The 26,745-nt window shown below is 41.1% G+C and overlaps 1 protein-coding gene and 2 non-coding genes across 3 annotated transcripts in view; all 3 read right to left on the reverse strand.

Annotated features, from left to right (window-relative positions):
• Blm (BLM RecQ like helicase) overlaps positions 1-6,385 on the reverse strand; it is a 60,378-nt gene extending 53,993 nt beyond the window's left edge. Inside the window, exons 1-3 of the mRNA XM_051206559.1 lie at positions 6,288-6,385; positions 4,517-5,199; positions 333-495 (exon numbers count right to left, since the gene is read on the reverse strand). Coding sequence (XP_051062516.1) covers positions 333-495; positions 4,517-5,199; positions 6,288-6,385 — 944 coding nt within the window. The remainder of the gene's footprint in view (positions 1-332; positions 496-4,516; positions 5,200-6,287) is intronic.
• Positions 6,386-14,898: 8,513 nt separating this feature from the next.
• LOC127238188 (small nucleolar RNA SNORA70) lies at positions 14,899-15,028 on the reverse strand. Its single transcript, XR_007835905.1, has one exon. It is a non-coding gene; the product is annotated as a small nucleolar RNA SNORA70 (small nucleolar RNA).
• Positions 15,029-24,016: 8,988 nt separating this feature from the next.
• Positions 24,017-24,139, reverse strand: LOC127238189 (small nucleolar RNA SNORA31). Its single transcript, XR_007835906.1, has one exon. It is a non-coding gene; the product is annotated as a small nucleolar RNA SNORA31 (small nucleolar RNA).
• Between the last annotated feature and the right edge of the window lie 2,606 nt (positions 24,140-26,745).

The following is a 26,745-nucleotide window of genomic DNA, read 5'->3' on the forward strand; positions in this document are numbered from 1 at the left end:
GGGAGGATCCTGGATTCAAGGCCAGCCTGAGTTACACAGTAAGAGTTTTATTGTTGTTTTTTTTTTGTCTTTGAGACAAAGTCTCACTATGGCTGGTCTCAAACACAGAGATCTGTATGCACTACCTTCCCAGTGCTGGGACTAAAGGCTCAAGCCACCAAGCCCAGCTAAGAATGGTTTCTAAACAACCAATAAATAAATTACAATGTTTGGATGTTTTCATTTGAATACAAAAGAAACCACAGAAGCACAAAGATGATATTATATAACTAAACTACATTCCTTAAGTCATCTTAGAAACAAATAAGAATCTTTATTATTAACTATTTTACCTGAAGCATTTTGAAGAGGAAGAAGCTGTAGACATAATTTCTTCCTCTGGAGAAGGGGGAACAAAATCTATATCATAATCATCATCGCCATGCTGACAGTATAGAGCTTCCTCAGTTGATTGTAATTTAACTTCATCTATGTGGTTCTTCTTTTCACTATTATCTAAAGAAAAAGTTGGTAAACACAGATATTTGAATAATTAATGAGATAGACGAGGCACAAGCTCTTATGAGTGAGCGTTTTTCTGGGAAAGTCATAAACAATCAGAACATTTGGAATCAGAGTCTCCTGCAGGTTAATGTTGCTGATTTCTTCACAAAGTGAATCAATTGAAAGTACAAAGCTGGACTAAAGCCATAGATTTGCTTGGGGAATTCAATACCTATCTCATGTTTTGTTTTCTTCTGTAAAACTAAGACATGAACATGAATGCAAGTTTAACATAGGGTCAGGATTGTGAGCATCACCATTTTCTGCTATCACATCTCTCTTAGAAGGTCTTCAGGGGCAGTAACAGGAAATAATCCTCATCTGCTGTGCATTCTGTTTGTTTTGCCTGCATGTACATGTATGTGAGGATGTCAGAAGTTCTAGACTTAAAGACAGTTGTGAGCTGCCATGTGGGTGCTGGGAACTGAACCTAGGTTCTCTGGAAGAGCACCCAGTGCTCTTAACCCCTTGTTTGTTTTCTTTTGTTTGCTCTGGCTGTCCTGGGTTTTACTATGTAGACCTAGCTGGCCTCTACCTCACAGAACTCCACCTGCCTTTGCCTCTGCCTCAGAAGTGCTGGGATTGAAGGTGTGTACCACCACACTGGGCTCTCCTGTGCATTCCTTCCTTCCTTCTTTCCTTCCTTCCTTCCTTTCTTTTTTGACTGTCCTGGAACTTGCTCTGTAGACCAGGCTGACCTTGAACTCACAAAGGTCCGCCTGTCTCTGCCTTCCGAAGTGCTGGAATTAAAGGCTTATGCCACCACTGCCTGGTACCCTCCTGTGCATTCTTACAGAATACCAATTTTTCTTTTGTTTGAGACAGGTTTTACTATATTGCCTTACTATATCGTCTGACCAGGAACTCACAAAGATTCACTTGCCTCTGTCTCCTAGGTGCCACTACAGCCGGTTTAGAATACCTCTTAAAGGGCCTGTATGAGACTATTCTACAGTAGACGGAATACATTAGTAAATATATACACGAGTATCATTATGTCAAGTATTATATACTGTAAGTAATTGTATTACTAGAAACAGAAGAATAAGGCACTGTACTATGATATGAGTATTTTAGCTTTATCTTAGGAGACCATTGTCCTATAGGTGGTTGGTTGTTGGCAGCAATGTCCTGTGGTGTGTGACTATATTATAAAACATACTCAAGATGTTTTCTGGGGGCTGCAGAGATGGCAAATCAATTAAGGGCTTTTGTTTTTTGTAGAGGATCTGGGTTTAGTTCCCAGTACCCACATGGTGGCTCACAACCATCTATAACTCCAGTTCCAGGAAATCTGATGCCCTCTTTTGACCTCTGAGGGCATCGGCAATGCACATGGTACATATGCATACATGCAGGCAGAGCCTCAGACACCACCAGCACTCAGGAGGCAGTGACAAGTTTATTTCTGTGAGTTCTAGGAAAGCTAAAGCTACATACATGTACAGACCTTACCTCAAAAATAAATAAATACATACATAAAATCAAAACCCATCACTCATACATAAAATTTTAAAAAGTTTTTAAAGACATTTCCTGAATAGGTCTTTTATTTATTATATGTATGTATGTGAGGGAGACTTGAAGTCAAGAGAACAACTTTGGAATCCATCCTCTCCCTCCACTCTTGAGTTTGAACCTCAGCTTCTCAGGCTTGAGCATCAATGATTCAGATCACTAATTATTTCACTGGCCCTGGTTCATTGTAATTATTACTTTTTCTTTAAATTTCATGTGTGTGGGTCTTTTGCCTGTATGTGTGTCTGTGTGCCACATGCATACCGGGTGTCTTCAAAGGTCTGACGAAGGTTTTGGACTGGAGTCACAAATGATGTAGTGCCACCCTGTAGGTGTTGGAAATTGAACCTAGTTCTTCTGAAAGAGTAGTCAATGCTCTTAACCATTGAGCCATCTCTCCAGTCCCTGGTCTTAGTTATTAAAATTTGATAGCCAAGAGCCATGTGGAAGTAACCAGCTTTATAAAATAAATTTTATTATTTATTCACTCCCCCCCCCCCCCAAGACAGGGTTTCTCTGTGTAGCTTTGTAGACCAGGCTGGCCTGGAACTCACAGAGATCTTACTGCTTCTGTCTCCCGAGTGCTGGGATTAAAGGCATGCACCACCACCACCACCCAGCTTTACTTATTTTATTTTTAAGCCAAGGACTTTCTGTATAGTCCTGGCTGACCTGGAACTCTCTATGTAGACCAAACTGGTCTTGAACTCACAAAAATATGACTACCTTTGCCAGTACAACATAAAATAAGAAAATAAAAAATAAATAAAAGAAAGAAAACATTTTGCATGGCTCTATAATCAATGTCTTTTATGGTTTAAGTTAAGTGTGACTACAAGAATTAAAGCTTAGCAGGGCAGTGGGAGGCAGAGGCAAGCGGATCTCTGTGAGTTCGAGGCCAGCCTAGTCTACAAGCTAGTTCCAGGACAGGCTCCAAAGCCACAGAGAAACCCTGTCTCAAAAAACCAAAATAATAATAATAATAATGTAATTAAAGCTTAAAAATGACAATGAACTAAAAGTAATGAGGAAGTAAAGTTTTAATGAATACACTATAGGATAATTGCAGTGTTTATAATGTACTGTAATGGCCAACAACATCCTATACCTCTACATTCACTTTCTATTCTCAGAGAAGCTTGTAGTTCTTCTACCAGCTCTAGTCATGGTATGTACCCTACTCAGTACATAAAATTCTTGAAAAAAAAATGTCAATATTTACATTTACTGTACCTTCTGTACACTAAGAAATGTTTGGACACTGAACTCCTGGAAACCAGTTGTAGAGAGGGAGGAGTGATGAGCACAGGGGTCAAGAGGCTAGAGAAACCCACAGAAACAGTTGATCTGAGCAAGTTGGAGCGCATGGACCTGTCTGACAGCTGGGGAACCAGCATAGAACCAAAACAGGCCCCCAGAACGTCCGTGTTAGTTGAGCGGTCAGGAAAGTCTACGGGGCCTCTAGCAGTGGAGCCAGTACTTATCCCTAGTGCACAAATGGACTTTGGGAGCCCATTCCCTATGAAGGGATAGTTTTTCAGCCTAGATACATGGGGGAGGGCCTAGACCCTGCCCCAAATGATGTGTCAGACTTTGATGATCCCCATGGGAGGCCTCATCCTCCCTGGGGAGTGGATGGGGCATGGGATGGGGAACAGGTGGGGGGGCATAAGAGGACAGGAGGCAGAGGGAACTGAGATTGGTATGTAAAATAAGATTGTTTTTAATTTAAATAAAAAGGGGGGAGAAAAAAAAAGAAATGTTTGGATACACAAATATATTCCATGGTGTTACAAACACCTCAGTATTCACAGACCTATGGTTTTGGAGATTCTAAGCAAGAGGCAAACCATATAGCTTAGGTGTGTAGTAGGCTCTGCCATCTAGGTTAGAGTAAGTGCACTATGGTATTTGCAGGATGACATGGCCTAATGACATATTTTTCTCAGAACACATCCTTGTCACTAAGTGATACATGATGGTACTAAGCAGGATAATTGGATATTACCATCAATATCTGGTGTATAATTTATGGTGGTAAGCCATTAAGAAATTACACATACAGAAAGGCTCACCTCACTTTCCAATGCTATCACTACTCACCCATTTTAACCTCTGCAGACCTTCCTTCCTTCTTCTTTTTTTCCCCCCAAGACAGGGTTTCTCTGTGTAGCTTTGGATCTTATCCTGGCACTCACTCTGAAGACCAGGCTGGCCTTGAACTCACAGAGATCTGCCTGTCTCTGCCTCCTGAGTGTTGTGATTAAAGGCATGTGCTGCCACCACCACCCAGCATCAGAACTCCTTTCCACATGTATAAAATCATAGAGCTAACTCTGGCATAGCAGATATCAAGACCCTCAAGGACTAAACTGTTTACTGCTATTCCCAATGCTTAGCTTTCAATTAAAAAAGTATTGTAAACAAACTGAAATGAAGATGAGATAATGGCTACCTCTTTCAACTCCCAATTGAGTTTCCAAAGACTGACTTTCCTGAGTGTCTTTTTTCACGAGTTCTTCAGAACCAGGGTCACTATCGATGTAAATCACATCACTGCTTAGGCAATCCGACTTTTCCTTCTGTTCCTTAGTTAAATCCACTTGCGAGCTTTCAGGGGAAGACAGAGTCAAACCAGCCTTCACCACACCTGCTTTATGGAGTGGTGGTTTAAAAAAGTTTCTGTTAGTCTTTTTTGGTTTCTGAGCGGTGCTTACTCTTATGACAGGGGTTCTGGTCAGCGAAACAAATGCATGTGATGCTGAAATATCAAAGTCATCCATATCAGCCCAATCATTGAGGGAATCTGGTGAAGAAGTAAATTCTAATTTCTTGAAAACAGCAATGTGGGGTTTCTTTACAGCTGGGGTTTTGGGGGTAGTACATACAACTTCCTGAGGAATGTGCACCAAGTCCAGCAGTGATGGTTCAGTCCCCTTGGCTTGCTGTCCTCCCAGAGAATTTTTAAAGAAGCCATCGGTCCCAGGCTGCTGCTTGGGTGTGTGGAGTGGAGACTTAGTAGATGGAGAGGACTCAGATACATTCACATCTTTATCAGTTAATACAGGTGTTTTTACCACTGGCACACTAGTTACAGACACATCGCCCTCTGACGTTTTCTTTTTAAAAGTAAAACCTCTGAAAAGTAATAGAAAAACTGAAATTAGATGAATTCATTTGTTTCTGATGTTGGGGACTGAACCCAGGCCTCATTTATGCTATGCTAAGCAAGTACTCTAACATAAGCTACAATCCCAGCCCCCTGATAGATCCTCTTCCATTTTAACAAACTCACTCACTTACAAAACATATTTTCAAACATGAGCTACATTAGTTTTATTACAAATGAGCACAGAATCCATCTCCCTCTGTGGCTTTGAAATTTTACCAGGTAACAAATACATCTGGTTGCTCTGATCCTTCCCATTCGGAGGCTAATTACTGTGTTTGAGAGTTCCTAGGCCAGGCCTCACACTATTTCTCAGGCCGGCAGTCCTTAATAGCACCTTCAGAAGGAAGAGACAGAAATGTATGGAAAAAAGGGTGACACTCTAATGTGGCTTTTACCACTCTGAAAAAAATATTCAGGGAGAAAAGAGTTGAGAGAGAGAGGGAGGGAGGGAGGAACTGCTAAGGTCTGGAGGACATAAAGGAGGCAGGAGTCCTGGCTGTCTGCTGAAACTACTGACATGAAGGTCAATAGTGACTTTAAAGCCAAGTGCCTGGAGCAGTGTTCACAACCTAAGGGCACAGCCAAACACAAATTACTATCAGGCACCATTAGGAACTTAGAGTATACCTTGCAGGAAACAGCAAAGTTTGGCAGAGCATATAAGATTATATTAAGGTATAATATCTGTTCAAATTCACAAGGAAATTCATTACTTGTTTATCCAACTTTGCTGAACAAGTATGTAAACTATGTAAAGCTGCAAAGCAATCACTATCCACATCTGCTAGAACATTAATTAGCAAAGTGGGAAAACCACTGAGCTCTCATCTCCTCTATAAAACAAAGAGCTAGAAGAAGCAGGGGTGGTGCTAATTCTAGCACATCTGAGGCTGAGGCAGGACTGCTGCCATGTGAGAAGAGCTAGTCTGAACTACAGTAAGCTCTAAGCCAGTGCGAGCTACAGATGGGATCCTATCTCAGACAGAGCTGAAAGACAAGAGATCCATTTGTATGACACTTGAGTTATCATCAACATGCTAATGAATATACTTACGAAGATTTTGGTTTTGCAAGGCTGAATTTATTATTAAGTTTTTTGGCCGAGTGGCGCTGCAGTTGCTCCTGTAGGTTGTTCAGAGGAACAGCAGCCATGGTCTAAAAAGGAAGAGGGCAACCATTAGTAGAGTTAGGTAATTTGTATCATTCAGGATATTTATGGAGGAGGTAAAGGACTTGACTAAAACAGCCACTGTTCCTAATGTGCCCAGAGTAACATGCTTTTTATTGCTTGTTTTATTTGCCCCCCCATCAACAGATTGCTTTAACATTTACATCTGGTGACATTTAAAACACATAAATTTTAACCAGCCAAAGATTTTACTTGAATAACAAAATGGCCTGGTTTCCCTCCTTCCTCAACAGATGCTAAAATCAGCACAATAGATTTTAGAGAAGCAATGACTAGGAAAGGGCTTATAGAAAAAAATGGGACCTAGGCTAGGCTTGAAGGATAAATGGGAAGCGGACAGAAAGTATGCGTGCGCGTGCATGCGTGCGTGTGTGTGTTGTTGGTGGTGGTGGTGGTGGTGAGATCAAAGCAAATTTAAAACCCAGAGAACACCCAGTAAGCGAATTCTCTGTCCAAAGGTAAAAATCTGGTAAAGGCAGAACAGCACCTGCAACGAGTGCAAAGGTTGACCAGCAAGGGAGCTACTGCACAACCATCTGGCTCCAGCCCAGAACAGTGTGCCCTATCCATTTACATCCCTTGTCTAACAAATTGTTGCACTGCTTAGCTTTCCCCCAGATAAAGCACAGCTCAAACCACCATGAAATCACTGAGCTAAAGAAAGAGCTTGGAAATCATGAAGTTTTAAAAAAAGTTATTACAGATAAGTTATAACCCCCTTTCCCACTCCACCTGGATTTAAAACAAAATTTACTATTAGTGGGTATTAGTGTGTATGTGTACAGGTGTGCATGATGGAGAGGCACACCTGCCACACTGTATGGAGGTCAGAGAACAACTTTCTGCAGCTGCCTCTTTCCCTTCCACCTCTGTGTGGATCCCAAGGATCAAACCTGGCCCTTGGCTTGCAGAGCAAGACCTTTACCCACTGAACCACTTTACAGGTCCTTATGCTTTTTCCTGATAGAAGGTGTGGTGTTTTAACTAAGAATGGCCCTCATATTTGAATGCTTAGTCACCAGGTAGGGATCAGAAGGATTAGGAGGCATGGCTGTGTTGGAGGAAGTATGTCACTGGGGCTGGGCTTTGAGGCTTCAGAAGCTCAAGCTATCAAGCTAGGCCTAGTCTCTCTCTCTCTCTGTCTCTCCCTGCTACCTGTGGATCCAGATGTAGAACTCTCAACTACTTCTCCAACATCATGTCTTTATCTGTGTGCTGCATGCTCCCCACCAAGATGACAATGAACTAAGCCTCTGCAACCTAAGCAAGCCCCCAATTAAATGCTTTCTTTTTACAAGAGTTGCTGTGGTCGTGGTAGCAACAGAACAATGACTAAGATAGAAAAGTTTGTGACTTTGTAAGGGATAGTTCTATCATGCTGGCATTAATAATAACCTGATTAAATATATAATACATTTTGTGATTGTATGTGGGATAGTTAAATCATGTTAGGCATAATTATGACCTGGTTATTGTTTTCATTTGGAAATTAAGTGTGACATAAGGAGATATAATTGTGTCAAGTTGACAAGGGGTAGACCTGTGATGGCTTGTCAACTTGAATACATATGAAGTGAACTAAAACCCAAATGGCTAGGCACACCTGTGAAGGATTTTTTTCTTAATTAAATCATTTGAAGTGGGAAGACCCACTTTTAATCTGGATCTTTGAGGTAGAAAGATACACCTTAAAACAGAACCACACCTTCTGCTGGAAGCCTACATAAAAAACATGGATGAAGTAAGTGTCTGCTGTTTACTTGCTTGCTCTCACTGGCAAGCCCATTCCACCACTGGCATTAAAGTCTACTTCTTCAGGATCTGGTGTTTACTGAAGCCTAGCTGAGACATCCAGCCTTATGGACTGAACAACTACTGGATTTTTGGACCTTCTGCTCGTAGATATCCATTGCTGGGTTAGCTGAATCACAGCATGTACATCATTCTACTAAGTCTCCTTTACATATACATATAGATTCATTCTATAAGTTCTGTTCCTTTAGAGTACCCTGACAGCCTAGGCTGTACTCAAACTCAGGAAACTCCTGTGTCTAGTGCTGAGATTACAGGCACCATACCCAGCTTACCATTCTATTTTTATAATATATATATATATATTTGGTGGAAGGATTAACAATATTAGATAGGCCACACTACACTTCTGAAAATGGTGATATTTAAATTGAGTCATACTTTCTTAATTCAGTAACTGGAATTGTCTTATTAGTTCCAAAATCAGGGATACAGTCCAATGGATAAAATATTTGCCACACACTGGAGAGGACTTGAGTTTGACACTAAAATCCATGTATAGTGCCTATCTGTAATCTTGGTGCTTCTACAGTGAGCAAAGATAGGAGAATCTCTGGAAGCTGGAGAGCCAGCTGGCCTGGTGTATGCAATAGACAAGGAAGAGATTCTGTTCCAAGCAAGGGAGAAGCAAGGACTGACATCCAAACCTGGTCTCTGGCTGTCACATGCACTGTAGTAAGCATACACTTGCATGTGCACACACACACATACACACAGGCTCACTGAGGGGGGGCATTCTAAACAATGAATCATTCCTTACCTCTCCGAGTGACTACTTTTTTCCAAATATCAGTCAGTATGAAGGCATAAATTAAACATACTCAGTATGCTTCAGTCCAATATAGTATGGCATTTCAGAAACCTTACAAATGTCAATGTGTTTCATGCTTGGCCAGTAGAACCCATTTCAGATTAATATACAACAATCACAAGTACAATTTATAAAGCGATTAAAATGTCCTTTACATAGAAAAAGAAAAGCTATGACAACTTATGCTACATAGTAAGACACAATTTCATAAAGAAACAAAGTAACAGTAGCCAGCTAAACAAACTGGAAAACCATATCCAAGCCAGACATGATGGCTCACACCTGTAATTCCAGCAGCACTTGGGAGGCTGAGGCTGGATGATCAGAGTTTGAGGCCAGCCTGAGATATATAGTAAGCTCAAAGTCAGCATGGTCTACATCTATCCCAAAAAGCAAATGATGAAAAGAATAGATGATTAAAGGAATCTAATTTGAGCTATGTCTTGACTTAATAAGATCTCAGATCAGAAACTGAAGGAGTCTATATTATTTAATAACCGGATCATAACATTCAGGGGTAGTCTTTTTTATTTATTTATTTTGATGGGATTAAGGAATGGATTTTGGGTTTCACACACTTTAGGCAAGTACTCTATCACTAAGATACATTCTTGCTACTTTAAAAACTTCTGAGACAGGGTCACATAAGTTTTCCAGGATGACCTTGAAACCAAGATCCTCCTATCTTAAGCCTCCCCAGTAGCTGGACTATGCTACCAGACAGGGCTCTAAGATGTAATCTTATAAAATTAGGCCAGTTAAGCCAGGTGGTGGTGGCGCATGCCTTTAATCACAGCACTCAAGAGGCAGAGGTAGGCAGACCTCTATGAGTTTGAGGTCAGCCTACGTCTACAGAGCTAGTTCCAGGACAGCCAAGGCTACACAGAAAAACCCTGTCTCAAACAAACAAACAACAATAACAAAATGAGCCAAGTCTGGTGGCACAACAGCACCTGGGAGGCAGAGACAGGCAGATTCCTGTGACTTTAAGACCGGTCTACAGAGTGAGTTCCAGGCCAGGTTACACAGACTGTCTTAAAATCAAATCAAATCATAATGATAGATTAAATAAACACAGAGACATGACAGAGAAAACAAGTTTTTTGGTGGGCAGGGGATACCTTCTCTTTCAATTTCAAATAAATGAAGCAATTTTTAGATTCATCAAAATTAGGACAACTTCTCTTTCTAGGTCAAAGTTTCCTTTTATTCTTTTTGTTGTAACAAGAAAGCTATTTCAAAATATGAAGAGATGGACTGCCAAAGACTATTCTAAGCCACTTCACAACAAGACACTGTAGTTTTCTGCTGAAAGTGGAGGTTTTTGGAAGTGGTTCCTGAAAACACAGCCAAGCTCTACAAGCCTCCCCAGGTGACTTGTCATCAGGGAAAGGTGATCTTCCCTGGGACAAAAGTGGAAGGCCTCACATATGAACAATCATAACTTCATAAGGCTCAGCTGGGACCTAGAAACAAGGGGCTATCAAGCCAAACATCATGCACACAACTTCTGAACAGAAACTTTAGACAGGATCCTCATTCTGTTTTACATTCTCTTCATATGTACAGTTTATCTTCTGAAAAAAGTAATGTGAGAGTTAGATTGAATTATCAACTTGATAGACGCTAGAGTCAGTTGGGAAAGAAGCCTGTAAGTGTGCCTGTGAGAAAATATATGATGACATCACTTAAAATGGGAAGATACATCTTACTTACATGTGACCTTCCCTGGGCTGGGGATGCAGCATGGTGTGTGGAGAGGGAGCAGAGAAGCTGCCAGTGTTCATCTATCCCCTGCTTTCTGACTGTGTATACCATGTAAGCAGTTCAAGCAGGTCAAGCTTGACCTCCCTGACATGATGGACTTGTACACTGAACTACAAGTTAAAATAAACCCTTTCTCCCTGAAGGTACTTTGTCACGGTATTTTATCATAGCAACAGCAAAGGAAACTAGGACAAGACATGCAACACTCTGTAACTTAAAGTAGAAAAACAGCTGTCCAAATGTACTCCTGAATTAATTATGGTTATCAGAGCTTTAAAGCCCATTTTTCCAAGAATCTTCTCATTTACTGTTTTTAAGAAAAATAGGTTTGTCTCATTATAAAAAAAAAGAAATAAAATAAATAAAAAAAAACTACCACATGATCATTTCATCTCACTAGATGCTGAAAAAGCCTTCCACAAAATCCAACTCCCCTTCACAATAAAAGTAATGGAGAGATTAGGGATACAAGGGACAGACCTAAACATAATAAAGGCAATTTACACCAAGCTAACAGCCACCATCACATTAAACTGAGAGAAACTCAAAGCAATTCCACTACAATCAGGAACAAAACAAAGTTGTTCACTTTTTCCATATCTATTCAATACAGTACTCAAAGTTCTAACTGGAGCAATAAGACAACAAAAGGAGATCAAGGAGATACAAACTGGAAAGGAAGAAGGCAAAGTATCACTATTTCAGATGATATATTATACATAAGCAATCCCAAAATTCTACCAGGTAGCTCCTACAGCTGATAAACACCTTCGTCAAAGTGGCTGGGAAACAACACCCTTCACAATAGCCACAAATTATATAAAATATCTTGGCATAATTCTAACCAAGCAAGTGAAAGACCTGTATGATAAAAACTTCAAGTCTTTGAAGAAAGAAACTGGAGAAGATATCAGAAGATGGAAAGCTCTCCCATGCTCATGGATTGGTAGGGTTGACATGGTAAAAATGGACATCCTACCAAAAGCAATCTACAGATTCAACACAATTTCCCTAAAAATCCTAACATAATTCTTTACAGAGCTTGAAAAAACAATACTCAACTTCACATGGAAAAACAAAAAATTCAGGATAGCCACACAATTCTATACAATAAAAGAACTTGATGGTTGATGGTGGCACATGCCTTAAATCTTAGTGCTCAGGAGGCAGAGGCAGGTGATCTCTGTGAGTTTGAGGCCAGTCTGGTCAGGACAAGCAGAGTTATTACACAGAGAAACCCTGTCTCGAAAATCAAAACAAAATAACAACAAAAAAAGAGAGTAGTCAGGGTTCTTAACTACTGAGCCATTTTTCCAGCCCACACTCTTGTTTTCTTTTTGAGACAGGGCTTCACTATGTAGCTCAGCTGGTGAAACTCGCCTGACTGTTGCTCCTGAGTGCAGGGATAGCAGTAGTGGCCATTATACTCAGCTCCTGAACTTCTTGGTTCACACATAATCTTCTAAAAAAGATGTCTGATAAAACTCAAACCATTATTTTATTTTACTTTTAAGTGTGTGTGTGTGCGTGTGTATGTGTAAGTGCATGGTACCCACAGACACCAGAGTCTTTGGGTTTCCCTGGAGTTGGAGTTGCAAGTAGTTGTAAGCCACCCATTATGAGTGCTGGGAATCAAATTTAAGTCCTCTGCAAGAAACTATATGTTGTTCTTAACTACTGAGCCATTTCTCCAGCTCTAAAACCATTTTGAACAGATGTGTTCAAATCATCAAGGTTGTAGAATTGACTCAGAAGTTACAAGCATTTGCTACTCTTGCAGAGGACCCAGTTTGGTTCTAAACATTCATAGGCTGGCTCACAACTGTCTATTACTCCAATTCCAGGGAATCCAACAACCTCTTCAGGCCTCAGCAGGCTTAGCACACAGACATATGCACGCAAACATTCACACACATAAAATTAAATATTGAATTAATTTAAAAATTGAAAACAAAACAAACCAGAAGTACTTAAAAATCCAAAACTGATATAATGTCTTATTTTATACTAGCAATGAGTCTATTAAAAATAAAGGGAAACCAAGACTGTTCTCTCATTTCCACTCTTGCTACTGGCCATTCTTGTCATGGCAAAAAAACAAATAAAAGAAGAGATGAGTTTATCCTTACATGGAGACAATGTGATTACACATTAGCACAATCCAAGGAAAATCAGTCATAACAATAGGTAATTAAAACTTCACAAAATAAAATAAAATAAAAGATAAATATAAATTCTCAAAAGTCAAATGCATTCTCATGTAGTAATAATAACTAGAAAATACAGTTTTTAAAAGGCATTCATTTTGCAATAGTAGTGAAGAGTATTAAACAACTAGCAATTAATCTATCAAAAGACATATATAAGTGATATGAAGAAAAAAATGACCAGACACTACTGGGAAAACAAAAGATTGATGGAAACATTCATGTTCTTAAAAGAAAGGTCTAGTTATATATTATTATACAAGTTAACAAAATTCTAATAAAAATACTACAAGAATATTTTCTAAAACTTGACAAAAATGCCTCTATAATTCAGCTGAGGGCCAGGTGAGATGGGTCAGCAGAGAAGGCATTTGCTGTCATGCCTGAGGACTTTGTGTGATCCCAGGAAACTACAAGTGAAAGGAGAAAGGAAAAACACTTCCTGCAAGTTGTTCTGTGACTTCTGCATGTGTATGTGCAAATGCACACACACATAAACTGTAATAAAACTGTTCAAATTTATGTAATAATAATCAGAGAAAAATTTGAGGAGCTAGAGGAAGGAAAGGGATGGGAGAAAACAATGTAATTCTATTTTAATTAAAAATTTAAAGAAACTCAAATCCAAAGTAAAATTCAGTTGACAAAAGCATAAGATGAAGGTACTAAGTAACACCAGAGCAGCACCTAGTGACACAGGTCCGCAGGACAGCATTAGCCTGGCATGCAAGAGGCTCTAGGTTTAAGCCCCAAAACCACCCTCCCGTAATGATAAATTTAAATGTTATAGTACTCATACTCAAAAAAGAAAACTCTAGCACCTAACATACAATGTCCAATATATAAGGAGAGAAGCATAACAACATAGGTATAGAAGTCATTCTATAACAATTGTTATGAGGACACCAAGTCAGGACTGTTCTCCAGATAAACAATGGGGAAGCTATGGCTCAGGTCAAATCCGAGCTGAGGCCTGTTTTGTAAATTTTGTTTTACATGCTCACATATTACCTATGGCTGTTTCTGTACTGCACAGGAGAGTAACTGCAGAAACCGCCAGTCATGCAAAGCCTAAAAAATTCACTATCTGGTTCTTTGAGAAATGGCTCGTTGGTCATTGTCCTAGATTATTGCTAGATAAAACAAACAAATAAAATATATATAAAGTATACCCATTCAAACTTTTATGGCTCTGAAAAAAAACTTTTTAATATGACAGTTATCCTAATGGATATGAGCCTTTCTTTTATCCTGATTTTTATTTGCATTTCTCTAACAATTTATGAAAATGAGCATGTTTTTCATGTGTTTACTGGCCACTCACTGTGTATCCTCTCTAGAAAACCCTTTGCCCATTCTATACTTTGTTTTGGTGTTAGAAGCAAACTTGGGGTCTTTTAAAGGGTGCAAGCATTAAGTTAAATTCTCAACTCATCTATGTACTTTCAGACTGGTGTTTGTAGTTTGTTGAGCTATATTCCGGTATATAGAATTTGTTCATACTGTCTGAAGATGATTTTAGTGTGAATCTTTTAACTGGATGTGAGACTGTTTGGTAGGGTGTAGACTCAACACAGTGGAGATCCTCAAGAGCATAGGGCCCACCACTTGTTCAGGGCACCCCAGCTGGGCACTTCTGATCCCAAAGTCACCAAACATAAGCAGCTTCTCAGCTACCATGTCTTTAAATTAGTCTGCATTAAACTTGGTGACGTCTCACTTCTTTGCAATGCGGATCTGGTGGCCAGGTAACTTGAACCAGGTCTCAATCACATGATCAACATGACTCCTGGCCACTGTGCCCAAAGGCAACCTGCACACATATCTGAAGCATAGGTCAGAGACAGAAACAGAGCAGACACATGAATATCCACCAGAGGACTGTCCCCAGGGTTCCTTGGGACAACACATACAGCAACAGGCTGCCCACACAACAAGAAGGGGCAGCACCTTGGAGCCACTGCACTCTGGGATCTCATGAAGAACCTGACCAGCTTAACTGGTAGTACTGAGGGTTAATTCTTTATATTTACAGTACAAATCACCAGCAGCCATCTGGTCCTGAGATTTTTCTGTGTCTAAGACCATTCCTGATTAAGGTATCCAATCTACTTACTAATTCTGAATCTGTTCAGTTTTTTCTTTTCCCATGACCCAGTAGTTATACATTTCTTGAACTCAGACATTTGATCTACATTATCAAGTATCACAACTTTTCTGTTGTTCAGAATACTGAAACCGGGTAATTTATAAAGGAACAGTCGACTTCAGCTTACAATTATAACAAGCAGGAAGTCAAACAACACAGAGCCAGTGTCTGTCAATTTCTGGTGGGCCCCTCGAGATGGAAAAGGGGTCATGCAGAAAAAAGAAAATGAGACAGACATATTCCCATGAGAAGACATTCATGAATCATGAGATTTCTCTTGCCATGATTCTAATACTTCCCAGCAGGCCCCACCTCTCAACAATCATAATGAGGAATTAAAAGTGCCTACAACCAAGCCCGTTCTTAAAAAGTTTTTCTGCACATGAATATTTTGTCTGCATGTATGTCTGTGTACCATGTGCATGTCTGGTGCCCAAAGAAGCCAGAAAAGGGCAGCAGATCCTCTGGAACTAGGGTTGCAGGTTGTTGTGATTCCATGTGAGTGCTGAGAACTAACCTGGGCCATGGAGAGGCAGTCAGTGCTCTTAACCACAGAGCCATCTCTCCAGTCCCCATGTGAACTCTTCCAGGGACATACTCAAATCATGGTTGTCAACATATGATTGTTCATAGCATTTTCTTTCTTTTTTTTCAAGACAGGATTCCTCTGTGGTTTTGGAAGCTGTCCTGGAACTAGCTCTTGTAGACCAGCCTGGCCTTGAACTCACAGAGATCCCCCTGCCTCTGCATCCCGAGTGCTGCGATTAAAGGCGTGCACTGCCAGTGCCACCGCCCAGCTCATAGCATTTTCATGAAAAGTGTTCTATTCCTTTACGTCCCACCTTATACTGGGAACAGAACCTAGGCATTGCCACTGCACTACAACTATCCTTTACACTTTTTATCTTGAGACAGGTCCTATTAAGCTATTCAGGGTTATCTTAAGCTTACTCTGTAGTCCAGGTTGGCCTTGAACTTAATTTTCCTGCATCAGTCTCCTGAGAAGGTGAAGTTATAGGCCTATACTACCAGACCAGGGTAAAATCCTTGTATTTCTATAGTCAGTTGTAACAGTCCTTCTTTCATTCCTTACTTAATGGAATCTCCTTTCTTTCTGTGGGGTCTGAATGAGAATGGCCCCCATAGGCTCAGATATTTGAATCTTGGTTTGAGAAGAATTGGAGGTGTGGCCTTGTTAAAAGCGGTATGGCTTTGTTAGAGATGTGTCACTGGGGGGCTTTGAGATTTCAAAAGCCCATATCATTGCCCCTCCCTCTCTCTCTCCCTCCCTTCCTCTCTCTGCCTCCAATTTGCAGATCAGATGTAAGCTCTCAGCTACTGCTCCAGCACCATGACTGCCTGACTACCTGCTGCCATGCTTCCTTCCATGACAGTCATGCACTCTACTACCCTCTGTGACCATGAACCCCCAAATTAAATGTTTTCTTTCATAAGCTGCCTTGGTCATGATGCCTTGTCAAAGCAATAGAAAAGTTAACTAAGGCACTTTTCTTGTTCATCTAGCTAAAAGACTGTCAATTTAAAAATCTTTTCGGGGGCCAATGAAGATGGCTCAGTGATTAACGGTACTTGTCACCAAGTCTGATGATCTTTGTTACATTCTGAGAAAACACGGAAGGAAAGAAAGACTTCCTCAAGTTGTCCTCTGACTTCCACATCTTCAAAGAACCAACTCTTGATTGTGTTTATTTCTTAATTGCTTTCTTTTTTATTTCATTGGTCTCTGTTGTGATCTTTATTACTTCCTTCCTTCTGCCAGTTATAGATTTAGATGCTAGAACTACAGGTGTGTGCCACCATACCTGGCTTCATGGTTTTGTATTTTGTTTGTTCTATGAGGACTTTAGAATCAATGTCTAGCACCAGAAAAAAACACTTTGCTATCTTTACTGAGAATACATTAAATTTGTGTTAACTTATGCAGATCCAAAGATATAGAATGTTAAGTTATTCAATCCTGGGAAGAGAACTTTGCATTTCATTAAGTCAACTTTTGTAACATTTTGCAGTGTCTTAAAGATTTCACCATTTATGTTTTAAAATTCCAAAACATTTTAATCTTTTTGTTTTTACTCTGAGACTATTCCTTCCTTATATGGTCTAACTTATTTGTTAAACAATTGGTTTTGCATATCAGCTGTATACTGTCATCTTATTAAATTCTCTCTACTGTTATCTTACTAAATTCTCTCTCTCTTTCCTCTGTGTATGCTGTTTTAGAGAGTCTCATATAGTCCAGATTGACCTCAAACTTAACATGTAGCTATGATGGACCTTGAATCCAATTCTTAGGCAGCCACATCCAAGTGCTGGGATTATAGGCATGTACCATCAGTTCATGTTAAGTTCTTTTTAAATTTAGTTATTTTGATTGTTATTTATGTGTTCTAGACACATTCTATTATCATGTGCACGTAAGGACAGTGATACTTTTTTTAATTTCCCAAATTTTGTGCCTCTGAATAATTTCTCTTACCTGATTTCATGTCTTAAGCCACCAATACAATATTAAATGACTAGAGTTGGTAAGGGATTGAGATCAGGAATTCAAGGCAAGTCTCGGCTATATAAAGAGTTCAGAGTCAATCTGGGGTATATGAGATCCTGTCTCAGAAAACTAAAAGTGTTGATATGATGGCTAACGCCTTAGGCAGCTAAATCAGGAATATTGCTGTGAGTTTAAGGCCTGCTTTGGCTACACAGTGAGCTCTAGGTAGTCTGGACTATCACATCAGACTCTGTCTTTAACAGAGGGAGAGAAGGAAGGAAGGAGGGAGGGAAGGAGGGAGAGAGGGAGGAAAGGAGGGGAGTACAAAGAGTGCTTTGAACATTTATGGTAAAAAAAAAAGCACTCCATGCTGGGCATTGGTGGCCCTTGCCTTTGATCCCAGCACTCAGGAGGCAGAGGCAGATGGATTTCTGAGAGTTTGAGTCCAGTCTGGTCTACAGAGCTAGTTCTAGGACAGGCTCCAAAGCAATACAGAGAAACCCTGTCTCAAAAAACTAGAAAAACAAAACAAAAAAACCACTCCAGTTTCTCACAGACAACCTCAAGCACAGATCAGCTTCTAGCTTCTCTTATTCTACACTCTTGTCCTGACAGTGAACACTGCAAGCCAGTTCAACAGTGAGAACAACCTAGGCTAACACTCATTCATAGAGGTAGGTTCTCAAATTCTAAATGACAGCAGACAAAACCCAGCTATATATAAAACCATGGCCATATTCTACAGTCTCAGGAATGCTAGGCTGGTTCAGCATTAGAAAATCAACTCAGAGGCGGGCATTGGTGGCACACACCTTTGATCCCAGCACTTTGGGAGGCAGACAGATCTCTTTGAGTTCGAGACCGGCCTGGTCTACAAGAGCTAGTTCAGGACATCCTCCAAAGCCACAGAGAAACCCTGTCTCGAAAAACAAAAAAAAAAAAAAAAAAAAAAAAAAAAAAAAAAGAAAGAAAGAAAGAAAGAAAATCAATTAAGATAACTTACCACAATATTAGAGTATAGCAAAACAAAAACAAAACAAACCACACTTACTTCCTCAAGATCCACAGAATAAACTCATGACAAAAGACTATTCACAATGAATGATGAAAACAAACGAATGAATGGAAGGGAATGTTCCTATCCTGACAGAAGGAATATACCTTAAAATAAACCAAATCTACAATAAACTTAGGTTTGTTTTCAGACCAGAAACAGTAAAAATGCCCACTATCACCACGCTTATATGACAGGCATTACAACTTGTAGTAATTTGGTACAGTAGCTATTTACAAAAACTGCTAGAAAATATTAGCACAAGAACATCCTATTTTTATGTGACACTTATGGACAACTACAAAATAAAAAACAGAAAACTTACATACAGTGACATCGATATTTAAGCACCCTCCAACAATATCCAAATTCTGTATATGTGTGTATGTACATACATGTACATATATGTGTACATACACATATATACAGAGAGAACTATTAAGTCATTTAAAAAATTAAAGAATAAACATATAAGCCACATTCATGACAGGAAGGCAATATTCTCAAGATGCCACGTCTTCCCCAACTGATTTATGACAAAATTCCAATCAAAATTCTCACTGTGTACATGTGTGCACACTGGGATACATCAATGTGGCATGTGTGTGGAGGTCAGAGGACAATGTTCAGTTTTTTGGCTCCTAGTGTATCTGCCCCCCTTGAAACGGGTTTCTCCACCACTGTGTAAGCTAGGCTGACAAGCTTCTAGACTCTCCTGCCTCCACCTCCCACTTCCCATCACTGCACTGGGGTTAGAGACACCTGCATTTCTGCAGCTAGCTAGCTTCAAGGGCCTAGGAACCCCAACTCCTGTTGTCAGGCTTATGGAATGATGGCAAGCCCTTGTTCCACCCCTACCCTGGGTCTAATACTTTAATAGAGATGTAAAGTAGCAAAGTAGCTAATATACTCCTGGAAAACAATACAAGATGAGGAGATCTGCTCTGCAGGATACAGAAAGACCTAAAAACTTTAGCTACATGATGGAACTCTGACTCAAAAAAAAAAAAAAAAAAAAAAAAAAAGCATAAACTCATACAATGCTGAGCACTAGGTAAGAACAGTCATTGTGACAAACTTGTATTGGGACCTAGAACTCCTTCAGGCCGAAGCAGGTGTAGCTCCTTGGGGAAAATGCTTGCCCAGCATGCACAAAGCCCTGTGTTCAATTCACCATTGAATGGAGTGCATACCTGCAACCCCAAGACTTAGAAAGTAGAGGCAGGAAGATAAAGTTCAGTTACTCTCCACTACCTGATTAGTTTGAGGACAGCCTAGGACACTGTTTGCCATGTACTCCCACACACACTAATTAAATCTTAAAAATTTGTAAAACTTACCCAAATGAAAGAAAGAATAAAATGACCTAAGTGTAAAAGACAAAATAATAGTCTCTAGGATATAATAACAAAAATAACTTTAAAACCGCCTAGAGAGTTATTAAACAAAGTAACAAAGGCACCATGGAAGCTGGGCATGGCAGCACATTCCTGTAATTCCAGCATTTAGGAGGCTGAGGCAGGAAGATTGCTGATAATGAATTATAAGCCAGCCTGACCTATGGAAAGGGACCTTTCTCAAAAAAGAAAAAGAAAAAAAAAAAAAAAGAGCTGGGAGGAAGTTCTGTTTTTTGCCTCAACAATTGTACCCTCATAGAGTACTCAATATGTTTTCTTTTTAAAACAACAACAAAGCCAGGAGGTGGTGGCACACACCTTTGATCCCAGCACTTGGGAGGCCGGGCAGGAGTATCTCTGTGAGATCGAGGCCAGGCTGGTCTACAGAGCTAGTTCCAGGACAGTCTCCAAAGCCACAAAGAAACCTTGTCCCCCCGCCCTCCCCAAAAGAGCAGGGCATGGTGGTGGTGTATACCTATACTCCCTGTATTTGCAATGGTCAAGGCTATCTTTGGTTACATGAGACCCTGCCCCCTCCCCAAATACACACACACACACACACACACACACACACACACACACACACACACACGCATTAGCAAGGGTGTAGGGCAATGTGCAATCAGCACAGCTGTAGAGGATTAACCATTTAAAAACTAGCATTCTACAGTAAAATAAAAGTATGTATTCTCTTGACCCAACCACTTGCTCTTCAATACACACTTGCTAGCAAGAGGAGTTGGACCAAACAGTGACTTAGTCACCAATGGTCAATGATATAATCAATCACACCTAGGCAATAAAGCCTACACAAAACCTGAAAAGGCAGGCTTCTAAGAACTCTTGTGGTAGGGTATAGAGACCCAACCCCTTCCCACATACCTTCCATTATTTCTTTCACTTTCCAGAAGTACAGCCTTTTAAAAACAAACTATAACCTAGCCAGTAGACTATTTTCCTTGAGGTCTGTGAGCTGTCTTAGCAAATTACTGAAACTCAACTCAACCCAAACCCATCCCCTATCCCACTCCCATGTGATCGTGCAGGCAGACAGACAGACAGACACACACACACACCTTATCATGAAAATCTGATTTGCAGCCAGGTTAGACAAAAGTTGTACATAATACTGGGGTCCCCTAATTATGGTTAGAGTCTGAAGCTGAGAAAAGAAAGGTGGGGGCCAGGCGTGGTGGTACACAACTACAACCCCAGTGGGCAAGAAACTGAGGCAGTAGGGTCACTGAGTATATGAGGGCAGCCTGACCTAGACAGCAAGACAGAAATGAAGTATTACATGGGAATGGAGGGGAAATGAGGTTTCCTTCACAGTGGTATACACAATGATATATTATTACTTAGCCTTTTAAAAGGCAATCCTACAACCCAGGTGTACTTTGAAAACATTCTAAACAAAATTGCCAGTTACAGAGGGACAAATATTACATAATTCCACTTACAGTAGGGCAAAATTGCCATGTGTAGGGAAATGAGCAAATTCAATTTAATTAGCTCTATGCCTGAAAGATGAGGATCTCTGGAGAGCAGCAGTACAACACTCTGTCCACACTGTATTATTCACCTAAAGAAATCTCACAGCATGCAACAGGTCAGGACCAGCCTGGGCTATACAGTGAGGCACTGTCTCAAAATCAACAGTGAAACAAATCCATTCAGAGATTTCAGGTGTTCTTATCACAATAAAGTAAAAATAAAACAACTGGTATAATCACATAACACAACATTTTAATTTATTAATAAAAAATTTTTTTATTGTTTTTTCCGAGACAGGGTTTGTCTTCTGTAGATCTGGCTGTCCTGGAACTCCTGCTCTGTAGACCAGACTGGCCTTGAACTCACAGAGGCCCATCTGCCTCTGCCTTCCAAGTGCTGGGATCAAAGGTGTGTGCCACCACTGCCTGGCCAAATAATGTGATTTCTGAGACATATCTTATTATGTTGTTGTTGTATTCACAAGTGCATGAATGTAAGTTCAAGTGTGGAGGCCAGAAGCCTACATTAGCTGTCTTTTCACTGAACCTGGAACACACCAATTTGACTAGTGTGGCTGGCCAACAAGCTCCTCTCTGTGCTAAGATTGCAGGTTTGTGCCACTGGAACTGGCTTTAGAATGTGGGTTCTGGGGAGCTTGATCCTAGTCTTTATGCTTGTGTAGTAAGCACTTTACCATAGAACCATCACTCGCACCCAGATTGTCTTAGAAACATCAACTGCTAGAGTGTAGCTCAGCAGTGATCAAACACTTGTCCAACATGTCCCAGTCCCTAGGTTCAACTCCTAGAACACACAAAGCAAGAAAAGAAAGACAATTAACAGCAGATATTAATAAAACACACAAAGAGCTGGTCATTTAACATACAACTATAATCCCAGTACTCAGGAGGCAGAGACAAGGACAGCTAGCTCATGGCCAGCCTGAGCTATATAACAAGACCTTGCCTCAAAAACCAAGAGCTGGTAGTTTAGCTTCATCGTTAGTCTTTGCTACATAGCATACTCAATTAAATATATCTGAACCACTCAACTATGAGTACATTATAATCACAGTTACTTCAGAAAATCTATATAGTTTAATGCGGTGGGAACAGGAGTGTTGTGTATCTGAGGATGGCGCCGGGAGCTGTCAGGTGGGAGACCGGTTCATCTCAGCCATCAAGTGACCTATGGACAGGTTGGGGAAGTAGGAAAGCCTGTGGCAGTAGGATTCGCTTCTGCGCTGGGCAGGTCTTATTCAAATTTTATCTCTAGCATTCAGGCCCACAAGCCCTTTCGGCAAACGAGGTCTGATCTTCCGATGTCTAACACCAGAGCAATACAATTTCACCTCCTCTAGAGTCTCGGAAGCATGTGTTGATGAGGAGCCTTACACAAACTCCGGGAAGCAGATGAGATCATTTCTCGCGTGTGACAGACAAAAAGAGCGATCCTGGGCCTTAAGGAATGTGTGGACAAGACTCAAGCCTCAGCCGCCTGACATGGCCTTTTCTGGGGCTCCGGGTCTCTTCTCTCCCCTGGGCTTCTCTCTACAAGCAAGGCTACGGAGAACTGGGTTGGACGACTAGGGGAAAGGCCGAGGCCTCGGGACCGGGGAAAGCCGGTTACCCGGCGGAGTCGCGGCAGCCGGGAATTCGTGGAACTCACCTCACTCAAGTTCACGCCGCGCCAGGCAGAACCATTATCCAAACTCCGCGCGCTGACAAGGCCCTCCGGCGTCCCGCTCTGCTCGCTTCGCGCGCCGCAAGAAGGATGGTTCTGATTGGATGAGCTCTAAAGGAACTAGCCAATACCGTAGCCTATGGCACTTGGCCCCGCCCCTAGCTCGGGCGGAATCACCAGAGCACATACTTCCAAAGCCCAATCAGAATTCAGCCGGTGTGTCAAGTGACTATGGCAAAACCACCCGGCTTCCGGCGCTAGGCTTTGTTTTTGTGTTTGTTTGTTTTCTAGTGTGGGGAAAAGGCACCTGAAGCCCACCTCTGACATGATAGAAACTTGCTGGTGTTTGGAGGCAGCTGAGACTTCCCAGTTCCCATAAGCCAGGCAATGTCTGTGTTCCTCCTCTGCTCTTGTGAGATTCAAGCGGTTTTCCACTGATGACTGTCACTAATGCCGAACTGGGGTCGCAAACCTCAGATGCTTCAGGGGCTATGCACTGTGCCTGGGTATGAAACTTCAGTTCTAGCGGGTAGTTGCCACTAAGCATGAGCCCTTTGGGGCTGGAGGGATGGCTGAGCGGACTGATCTTCCAGATTTTCTAGAGGACTGGGGTTCAATTGTGACTGGTGCTAGATCCAGTTTGTTACTGCAAAATAAGGAGACCGAATGAAGAGCTACCTCCAGCTTAAACGCACAACTTTCCTATCATATACATGTATTCCCCAACTCAATCTGGACTACCACAAAGACAAGCAGAAAGCGCATTTTCTTTGGCATTCCAGTTCAAACCAGAAGAACAACCACAAACTGTCCAAGGTCTACCAGTGGATGAAACAACAATCTTTTTTTAAGCAGTGTCTCACTATGTAGCCCTGGCTGGCCTGGAACTTGTTTATGGTAAACTAGGCTGGCCTCAGAATCAGAAATCTGCCTTGCCTCAGCCCCCTGAGTGCTGGGATCAAAGGCTACCACACCCAGCCTCTGCCGGTCTTTAAATATTGCACAAACAAAGCTGTTGTTTCGAAACAAAACTCGGTCTTACAATATTACCCTAGAGGCCCTTCTTTGTGATAAACTAAGAAGTAATTTGGTTTTGTTTTGGCAGCAGTGGAGAGTGAACCAAACGCCTGCTGTCTGTTAGACAGATGCTCTGCCAGCGGGTGAGCTACATCCACAACCCCTTTCCCCCCAGTTTTGACACATTCTTATTACAATTATTTATGTATATGTATATGTTTGGGAGCATGTGCATAGCACATCAAGCTTATAGAGGTCAGAGGACAACTTAAGAGAGTTGGTTCTCTTCTGCTACTATGTGGGACCCAGGGATCAAACTCAGGTCATCAGGTTTGGTAGCAAGTGCCTATGTCTGCTGAACTATCTCTTTTTGAGAGCCTCATGTAGCCCAGGCTGGCCTACAACTGCTGATCCTTTATTGACTTGACTGCTAGGATTATAGACACGTGCCACTACACTCACCTCCCAACCCTTTTCATTTTTGTTTGTTTCAGACAGGGTCTCACTAAGTTGCCCAAACTACCCTTGAACTCAGGCATGACTTGAAAATTCTTTCAGGTTTTTGTTATTGCTATTGTTCTTACTTTTCTTTTCTTTTTTTTTTTTTTTGAGACAGGGTTTCTCTGTATAACCTTGATTGTCCTGAACCTATGTAGAGCAGGCTGGCCTTGCACTCAGACATCCTCCTTCCTCTGCTTCCCAAGAGCTGGGATTAAAGGTGTGTGCCACCAAGGCCCAGCTATATGTTGAAATTTCAATGCCCTTGCCTTCTAAGAAGCAGGCCTGATCACCAGGCCCCAATAATGAGCAGTTCTTCAATACCAAAATGAAAACAGAGAGAGAGAGAGAATACAGACAAGAAGAAATGAATACTGATGCTCACAACCTCAAAAGAGAACTCAGCTGGAATTCCTTCATTTTGAATTCTCTTGTATGTTTATCTTCACTGCTCTTCAACTCTGCCCCGAGACAAGCCACTGTGTTAGATAGGCCTGGAATAAATCCCACTCAGAGGATGCTCTGTCTATGGAGGAGGAGGCATAAATTAATATTCCCAGTAGCAGTACAAGCTGCCTGTAGTGGTGTGTGCTTGTAACTGAAACACTAGGGCTGTTTCATAGGAGAGATTCATGTGCAGTTGTGGAGGGCCAGGGGAGACTGCAGTGAAGGTATACCAAGAACGGAGGGTAAGGCCAGGAAAATGGGAGGGAGACAGCTCAGTGGTAGAGCATAAGCTCAGCATGAATGAGGCTCTGGATTCCAATCTCCCAATGGAGTCCCCCCCACCCCCACCCAGTCAAAAAACTCAGTAAACTAGAAAGTCTACAAGGCACCTTTGATAAAATGCAAGAAAATGGAGGTTAGTGATAAGTGACAAATGGAAGGAAAGGGACCTTATCTGAGTCTGGATTCTATCTTGAGTTAAGTGGACATTGTTAGGAGGACTTCAGAGGAGAGTGGGTGCTAAGAGGCTTGCCTGGAAATCACATGTGCCTTGGAGAGAGAATCAAGACAGAGTTTTTGTCTACATGTTCTGTGGTCTCAACCAACCTTTAGTTACTTAATTAATTTTGGTTTTTGAAGACAGGGTTTCTCTGTGTAGTCCTGTCTGTCCTGGAACTCACTCTGTAAATGAGGCTGAACTTGAACTCACAGAGACCATCTGCTTCTGCCTCCCAAGTGCTGGGATTGCATTTTGTTTTTTGGAGGAGGGGGTTGTCTATGTGGTCCTAGCTGGCCTTGAACTCACAGAGATATGCCTGCCTCTGTCTCCTAGGTCCTGCGACTGAAGGTGTACACCACCATGATCAAATTGAATTTTCATTTTATGTTTTTTAACGGCCATTTACAGCTGGATATGGTGGATCATAGTTGTTCTCCCAGAATTTGAGAGTCTGAGGCAGGAGAATTGCCACAAGTTTGAGACCCTCTTGGATCATAGAATGAGACCATGTTACAAAACAAAGCAAAAACAACAAAGTCTCCACCCCTCCACATTGTTTCAGGTATTGTAATTTAGAGATGATTTAAATTATACTGTAGGGATGGGGATGTTGCACAATGGAAAAGAGCACTTGCCTAGAATGCTTAAAAGCCCCTGTTTTAGCTGGACAAAACAGCCCTACAGACTACAGCCAGGATATCTGAATCTTCTTCGAATCCCCCCAAGACAGCGCCCCTTACCAGCAGGAAGTAGTTTGGAAAGAACGACGCCCAAATTCCCAAATATTGTGTATAAATGTTTGTTTTCATTTAATTGGACTTTGTTATATAAAATTAAAAAAATTTTTTTTAAAAAGCCCCTGTTTTGCAGGGGGTGGAGGGTGGGGAAAGGGAGATCACACCCAAATTTTATATTCTAAGAAGATAAATTAATATCTGGCAAAGAAACAAATGCTGTGGGGAATTTAGGCAAGTCATCA

This window comes from Phodopus roborovskii, unplaced genomic scaffold, assembly GCF_943737965.1.
Source record: "Phodopus roborovskii unplaced genomic scaffold, PHOROB, whole genome shotgun sequence".
NCBI classification, from domain to species: Eukaryota; Metazoa; Chordata; class Mammalia; order Rodentia; family Cricetidae; genus Phodopus; species Phodopus roborovskii.